At 41.2% G+C, this 8,478-nt stretch overlaps 1 protein-coding gene across 1 annotated transcript in view; it reads right to left on the bottom strand.

Moving 5' to 3' along the window:
- RELN (reelin) overlaps positions 1-8,478 on the bottom strand; it is a 305,627-nt gene that overhangs the window by 8,878 nt on the left and 288,271 nt on the right. The window contains exons 60-65 of the mRNA XM_009328375.1: positions 6,945-7,018; positions 5,955-6,116; positions 5,454-5,611; positions 4,386-4,605; positions 3,172-3,369; positions 2,677-2,775 (exon numbers count right to left, since the gene is read on the bottom strand). Of these exons, the coding sequence (XP_009326650.1) occupies positions 2,677-2,775; positions 3,172-3,369; positions 4,386-4,605; positions 5,454-5,611; positions 5,955-6,116; positions 6,945-7,018 (911 nt within the window). The remainder of the gene's footprint in view (positions 1-2,676; positions 2,776-3,171; positions 3,370-4,385; positions 4,606-5,453; positions 5,612-5,954; positions 6,117-6,944; positions 7,019-8,478) is intronic.

Genomic DNA, 8,478 nt, shown 5'->3' with positions numbered 1-8,478 from the left:
GAATTACTTCCAACTTGGGGGACACAGATGTTTCCTAAGGTATCCCAGCTTTGGGATGAATAAGCCAGGCAGAAGCCTACTGACTCTCCACTGACTCCCTATAGAATTAATGGGAAGAGGTAATGGCAGCACCCTGGTGAATGGTTTTAGTTCAGGCCATACCTCTCTGCAGCCGTGCCAGAGAGCCCTGGGGTGGCTATCGCCCACAGAGTTCTCCTCTGGCAATTTCAACGGAGGGGCAGAACACCTGAGGCACACTGCCTCCTTGCCTCTTGCTGGAGAGCTGCCCGGGCGAGGTGGCTTGCTCTCCCCAGGGGCAGGCAGGGTTTCTGTACCCTTCACTGGAAAATGAAGGAATACTAAGAATTAAAGCTAAGTCCTATCCCTAGTATTCATGGTATGAATCCTGGTAGCCCTGGTGTGTGCAGGATCATCCAGAGTTAGTGCTAACAGACACTGATCTAGGCTGCCTTCTGCATGCCTGGAAGCACTCCGTGGAGGTGACTGAGTGTCTTCATTGTTTTACAGGTGAAGAAACTGAAGTGCTGGGGGTAAAGTGACCAGCGTGAGGTGGCAGAATGAAACAGCAGAGCTAAAGGAAAACCCAGGTGGGAGTATCTATTGACAAGGAACAGCATGCTTCCCTTCAGTAAGCCTTCCAATGGCTTTATTGAACCCTTTGTGGGTTACTTGCAAATAAAATTTAAGAGGCCTACAGAGTATTTTGGTGAATTAGAAGGTGCAGATAAAACTTAAGCAAAACAGAGGGGTCAAAGCCACCTGTCAGGTCTGAGCACATGCTGGCATATGAACCAGATGCGCCACAGCATGTCATTCTGCCTTTCCTGGGAGCAGCATGTCTCACATGTTGTAGTTAGCAGGGGCTGGAACTCCACATCTGGCCTTTGGGAAATATGCTGCCATGGCACCGCATTTCACAGTGCTTGGTAAGGGAGAAATCTGTCTGGTTTGGTCTGTCTTCCTCTGTGGGTTGTACCAGGTGTCACTTGAACAGGATGGAAACTGTCTGTCTCTGGTGGGATATTTTGGCCAATATTCAGAGGAGCCTTAAAGCTCTGTAACAGGAGAAAAAGAAGAGAAGGGAGAAGGCACTGTCTGCCCATCTGGTTCCTTCGCTAGGCAAGGTGTGATTACTTGCTGTAGCATTTCTGTTGCTGTCTCCATTCTAGTATAACATATCTCATATGACTGACTTGTCACCACTCAACTTGTGTCTCTAGTCTAAAACCTGGCAGATCTCATTGTCAAGGAAGTTCTCCAGAATTCAGCCTAAGAATCACTTTTCAAAGGTTTGTCCTATTCCTACTTATACTCCCTAATTCAATGCTCGGATTGCCAGACAGTATTATGCTCTATTTTTTTTTCCCACCTGATTTTTTCTTTTTTTTTTTTTTTTAATTGCAAGGCAGAAAGGCATGGGAATATTTCAGAACTACCAGTTCCCTTTTCCATGGTTTCCTAAACACTGTGAACCTCCTGCAGGTTCATACTCTTTCATATCTTTCCTGATGTAGCATCATACAGCCATTGATTAACTAAGCCAGGAATCACATCCGTCCCTCTGTTCCTTCAAGCTTTAAGCTTAATGTTATGGTAGCAGAGCCCAGCAAGGTCTGTAAAAGCAGCAGAGCATGTACAGTTACTCAGTGTTGGGACCAATTTGGTTTGGGGTTGATATGAGTGCCATGCAAGCTGGTGCTTCTCGGTGGAAAGAACAGAGCTAACTAGCAATCAGATAATTCACTTTGCTACCATTACAAAACATGACTTGCAGTGTCTCTGCTAATTCAGAAACCTCATGGTTATAATTACACAGTCTAGAGGTTATCCAAGCCTAATTTCTTTATTGCTGGTTTTTAAATTGTTCAATAAAAGGAATGTTTGAACCTATCTATGGAGCAGGCACGCCTCTCTCTGCCAACCACTGTCAGCGATGAGTTCCCGCCCATGAAGCCACTAGCATTTCACTTCTACTGGAATTAAATTGTTAGAGAAAAAGCAGGTCATCTCTTCATGATGTAGCACAGGAAAAATGGGTTAGCTGCCAGCGAAACCCATCTCAAGAATGAGAGAATCAGGAGGGTGCAGACACTTTACTTGGTAAGATCTTGACAAGGGGATGAATATAGAGCTCGGACCATAGGAACCTGATATAGTGAACCCTGTTTCTGAACAGTATCCTTCTTACTAAAAAAAGGAAATGAATAAGGCATTAGTTGCTAATGCAGATTTTTCAGAGGCACAATAATATTACTTTGTGCAAAGAGCAATACAGCAGTCTTTTGTATCTTCGAAAGGATATAAATCAGCCTTACATGGCAGCACAGTGTTGAACAGAAATATACTTTCTTATGTCCCAGCACAATATATTGGCATTGCTGCATTACAGGACAACACCAATACTCGGTGGTGATAAAGCCCCGCTTTCCCTCCTGCATTTTTCCACGATGCACAACACATACCCCTGCTGTGCCACTTATTTCATGGCCATCTTAACCGCTGACAGTTGCAGTCAGGGCAGAGCATTAGCAAAGACTGGTTCTCAAAGGTTTCCCTGGGCCACAACGTTTCTTACTGAGCTTAACACTTGTGCCATGCTGGAGGAATTTCAGTGCTTTCTGAGATGGGGTGGGATGAGGTGAAGCTGATACTCACAGGACGACTTCTACGTGGTCCAAAGCCCACTGATCATGACCTGTTCCATTGTGACGGGGCTGCCACCAGCGCAGTAAGACTCCTTTCATTCGTGCCTCCCTGTCGTCACAAACGCAAGAGCCTGTGAGAGCTCCAGACTATCAGTGGTTTGCACATTGCTATCTACCCCCGCAACAGGAACTGAGAGCAAAGTCAAAGCGTTATTTCTACATCCCTGAACATCAACACGCCATTCGTGCAAAACATTTAATGGTGAAAAATGCACACAGATAAGGAGGATGTTTTTTCCCCTCATATCTTTAAAACAAGTTTTTCTTTCAAGTATGTTGATAAACACTAGACCGGAATTTCTTAATCAGCCTTCCCCTTATGTTTTCTTCTTTGTTTACCCTCTCATCAACCTTTTTTCTTGTACAGTGATGCAAAGATAGATTCTTTCTTAGCAGAAATATATCTTGTGAACTTAGAGGTAATGAAATGTGACGGGGTACTCACAGGGGAACATTGTAAGACACTCTTTGGGCTTGTATAAAGTCCTTTGGCTGATGCTGTGCAATTACTTGCCATGTAATTCCATTATTTACACTGTATTGGAGGAGCACTGCCTTGTCTACAGTGTTAGGATCACTCAGATTGGTATTGCAACTGTCTGTTTGTGAAATACTTCCAATTTGCAAAACAAACATGATTTTGCTGTAAAACACAGAGAGAAAAGGTATTTTCAATATGCAAAAATTATTCCAACAGGAACAATAACATTTCCAGGTTTATTGCAGTTACCTTATTAAAACTTTGAGCATCCTCAAGAATCATTACTTTTAACATGCAAAATAAACTCTTCTCACATCTCTGAAACACAGCTCCCCTTTCAAAGTAATAGTTTACTATGTATAACATACTGCCATATAGTTGGAGGCAATAGATCCAATTTTACAATGTATCTGCACAAAACTGAGATGCATAAACAATACAAACATGCAAATGAGTGTATGAAAAGCTAAAAAAGGGCAAATAAAGGCTGAATATAATAAAGGGCGTAAAAGATTTATCATAGTCTACCTGGGTGTTCAAATAAGAAAGGAAGAGCCTGATTTATATCTGGCCAATTTGCCAATTCATCCTGTTTCTAATCTTGCTTTAGACAACTAAATACAAACCAGTCCAGAAAGCTGTCACTCTGTTAAGAGCCAGCACAGGCTGGTTGCATTTGTTTTTCCATGGCCAAAGAGGCTCAATAGATGAAAAAGATACTCCTGTTCATTGCCAGGTGAATATAATTCTATTTGACAACTGAAACGGGAAAATGAGTCCGTAATAACTAATAGCATCTTTAGGCATGACCATCATGGAGGCACATGCAAACATGGGATTTGTCTTATCAGATCAGGCACTGGTCCAGACAGTCTGGTGTCCAGTCTTTGCCAACGGCTTCATTGTCAGCGCTGGCTTACTAGACAGTGCTCTGTTGGGCATAACGAAAACATCTGACCTTTTCATCGGACATCGCTTCCTCCTCACTCTCCATCTCCCAAATGGAAGTCACAAAGCATTTTGCCAACCCTAATATTTATCTGCCAGCCACATCTGACTGCCTGGTAAAGCCAGGTCAGTCCATCCTCATCAGTACTGGCCCACATGACCGCATGTACATATGAAGAGTTTCCTTTCTCATGAGCTGCTAAAAGAGCATTTCAGGCTCAAAGTATTACCTTGCTCGGGTGAGATCCAGAGGCTTAGTCACAGCTTGTCGTATTTGACATCCATTAAAATACAGTGAATCTCCATGGGCATAGGGTGCCAGCTGTCCGCATCCATTCCCTATCACTCCCCCCTGAATCGTTTCCCAGTTTATTTCAGTGACTCTTTCAGATTCAAAATTATCTTTAATATAACTGGGGAGGTCATGGCTAAAAACAGAGCAGTCATCACCTAGAAATGACACAGTGAAGTTATAAAACACACAAAAATCAAAAGAATTGAGAAAATTGAGTTACAGTTCATTGTAATTCCATTCAAGGTTGTGACCCAATATATGGTGTGACTATGGGCTGAATATATTTCAGCAGATCCATTAATAATGTGCACATTGCTGTACAGCATTCATTTTTAGAAAATTGAGGCTGAGTCTTATTTTTTACAGTAGTATAACTTCAAGAACTGCAATATGGTTTCTCCTGTTTTGCATTGATGCCAACACGAGAAACCTCAAATTGCCAGTCGAAGGGAAATGCATCTAAAACAGGGAAGGGATCCGATCTTATAAAGTTATGGGACTCTGTCCTGGAAGACATTAAACACTGGCTCTACTCCCACAAAGCACTTACAATTTAATGAGGGCACTCAGGTACCATTAGGCATGTGCTTAGCTGCACTGTGGGATTAGAGCAGAGCACTCTGTCCTGATTAGGCACAGAACTGAATCCCTTACAGGGCCCAGTCACCAACATCTGGATCCCACGTACACATCCCCTGGGAGTGGGTGCACCCTTGGAAGGAGTACAGGGATAAGCAAGTGGCCATGTTCTGCCTCCAGTGAAGGCTGAATGGGCTTTACATACAGTGCCAGACAGCAGAGAATACTGATTCAATCCAGAAAGGGTAAAGGGAGGGAAGAGCTGTTATTTGCAGCTCTGTCAAATGATTAATTTATAAGCTGTTACTCAAGCATTCCAGTGATTAATTTAGACATGTTACATCACTGTCTTTATCTTTTTGCTTAATCTTGAGCTAGATTAGACTGCAGCAGGTGTATAAGAAAGAAATTGAAGAAATGAAACCTTGATATCCTTCGTCACAAATGCAAATGGCTCCAGTTGTGCAATATCCGTGACCACTGCAGAGCTTAGGGCATGCTTCCCCGATGTACACGTGGTCAATTGCCCAGCTTTGCTTCTCTAGTTCTTCTCCCTTCTGAATCCACCTGAACTGAGTTGCACTGCAAATATCAAAATCCAAACACCATATTATGACATGTAGCAATTAAACACATCTGTACAGCAATGTTCAAATATGCCAGCAGCAGATGTAATGAAGAATGTGGTATGAAGGGGTTGTGACTTCAATAACTGGGAACACACACCCTGAATGGGTGGCTGCTACATCATTGGCAGTAGCCACTTCTATTAACAAAAAGCTTCCTGAAAAACATTAATTATGTATCATATCTAAATCCAGCAATAAAGAAGCATTTTTAATTCACCAGTTGTTCCAAGCAAACAGTGCCAGCAAGACAGCTGACATTTTATAAGCCCACAGTGGCTGACCTTTCAGTAACCTACCTGGATGAGACATGATCAGGCAGCTGGATAGTTATTCTTCTCCACATGGAGCTGTTGACAGAGTTATAGATGGTAGCTTCGTGGAACTGAAATGGGGAGCAGCCAATGCTATTAGATGAGGAAGGAAGACAGTGTGTTTGGACGAGTTGCCATGAGTCTGTCCTGTAGGAAACAAACAAAAAAATGTTTTAGAACAACTGAAAGAATAATGAAAGGGAAACAGGCAATTTCTAAGGGTCACGGCATGTCTTACTAAACAAACTGAAGAGATTGTCGGTAATGGTTTCCATGCTCTGTAGCCACAGACAGACAAGAGGTGAGAGGCTGAAACCCTGGTGCAGCCAGGGAGGACTTTCCAGCACCAGGTTTGAGTGCTGTGAAACCCTTCGTGGTGGTACACACAGCGGAGTCCAACCCAGAGCTCCTCTGGGTGGCGTGACAGAAGGATGTATTTAGGAGTCTGCTCTTTAGTCTCTCTCTCTTACAGTGTTCAGAAAAGAGTGCGACAGAATTTGTTCCATATTTACCCACAGTCATTTGAGCACAGAATATACCTTCACTTTTACAAATTATAATGCACTACTATAGTGCAGCACAGGGGACAGTGTTATTGTTTGCTAGTTAAAGACCAAAATGGAATTAAGTAACCTCCACTTCGTTACAACTTGGTCCTAAATATATAGTCCTGTATCATACTAAGACAACAGTTTCCTGTGAATGTGGTTTTCTGCGAGCGCATTTTTAACAGGAGCGTGCTCATGACTGTAACTGCAAGCTCAGTGCCATGAATCTGTCAACATCTGGGATAAATTATAAAAAGAATTTATGGGAGTTGTGTAGACAAATCCCAGTGCTTCCAAACAGGCTTTGTTCAGATCCTGTTACAAGATGAATATCAAAGTAATTGCTTTAATAAGTAAAAGCTCTCTATGTTTTTAATATCATACTATTTTTTTTTTTTTTAGGTCTATGTATTCTGCTCTCATTTACCTGGCATCCTTCGTATACTCCAGCATCACAGAGTGGAGGTCCCCACAAGAAGTTGCCTCACAGCCAACCACGATCTATAGCACAAATAAAATTGGCTGCTGTAACAAGTCAGGTAGACATTTAATGTGATATGTAATGAAATCTTGCTCTCCTTTTTTTCTTTACAGGGTGTATAAAAGAGATTGCTGACTTAGATCTTGGACAAAATCCATCAAAAGTAGATGGAAAACAAAAGATGCAGTACTTCCGATACTGCTTTTACTTAATGAAATTTACTTCATTGCTATTGTTATTTTCAAACAGAATCCTAACATTAAGTGCCTAAAGTTCAAATTAAATACCTAAACAAACATTGTTTCTGAAATACAAAGATGTGGTAGCTCCTTGGAATTTCAGAAAGTGAAGTACCTGACTATATATTAATTATCTATGACATTTATAATTCATAATGATAAAAATATGGATATAAACTTGAAGTCAATCCAATTTAAGAATACAATTATTCTGAATATTTTAAACAATAAGCATATTTGTGTCATGTTAGAGTGGAAAGATTACAGTACCCAATGTACAGTACTGAATAGATAATAGAAAGCTAAAATTTAAGAGCTTCAAAACCAAATGGCAGACATGCACTAGAGCTGAGTTCTTAGTTTAGAAATAAAATCTTTGCAGTGACTGGTGAAGAAAAAGGAGGAGACAGGAGAAAAAAAACCTTTGCAATGAGAGCTTAGTAATACAAACTATTACATGCTGAAGGGTTATTGTAATTTTTGCCCTTAAAATAGGGGAAAAAGATGATAGGCTGGCTAAAATAAGCAGCTTTGGGGGGTCTTGACATTCAGTAGTAAAAAGCATGTCAGACTCCTCTTTTATATAATTTCTTCAAAGATGGCATGCTGTGTGAGTGGGGGAAGCAGTGCTTTGAGGGAGTATATTAGACATTCAATATAAAATAGGCAATGATGTTGAGAAAACGTGAAAATATTGATTAGTGGAAAACGGAAAATTCTGGAGCTGTCTTGTCAAACAGAAGAGGAAGAAAAAAAAGCATAACAAGAAAACAGATGACCATTTTGATAACCTTGCTTTCATATTAGTTCCTGCCTTTTAAGACATGGTGCTTGGGAAAGGGCCTAGAACATTTCTGGACAACTACATGTTGCCTCTGGCCCATGCAGAATTCTACCTTAAAACAAAATAAAATATTCAGAAATGTTTCTCTGTCTATTTAGATGGTTTGCCATGACACAAGTAAGTAGAAGGGGTACTTCTACTTGACCACTTTTGCATTTTCAAGATGCCACTCTTCTCCAGCCTGCCTCTACCTTGCCTTTTCTGCTTATTCACTAGTTACGGGGCAATGGCATATTCTGCATGCCGTGTATTCTCACCTTAGAAAATAATTCCTACTGTATCTGATGATCCAGTAATTTCATGAGAAAGGGATTAGACTTCCAATCCCTCTCAGTAACCCCCAAAGCATACAGACAGTCAGACTAATTTGACATTTAACATTCATGCAACCTTCCTG

The sequence above is a fragment of the Pygoscelis adeliae genome, unplaced genomic scaffold, assembly GCF_000699105.1.
Source record: "Pygoscelis adeliae isolate BGI_AS28 unplaced genomic scaffold, ASM69910v1 Scaffold267, whole genome shotgun sequence".
NCBI lineage: Eukaryota > Metazoa > Chordata > Aves > Sphenisciformes > Spheniscidae > Pygoscelis > Pygoscelis adeliae.
The sequence above is the reverse complement of the archived record's forward strand: the minus strand, read 5'-3'. Positions and strand labels throughout refer to the sequence as shown.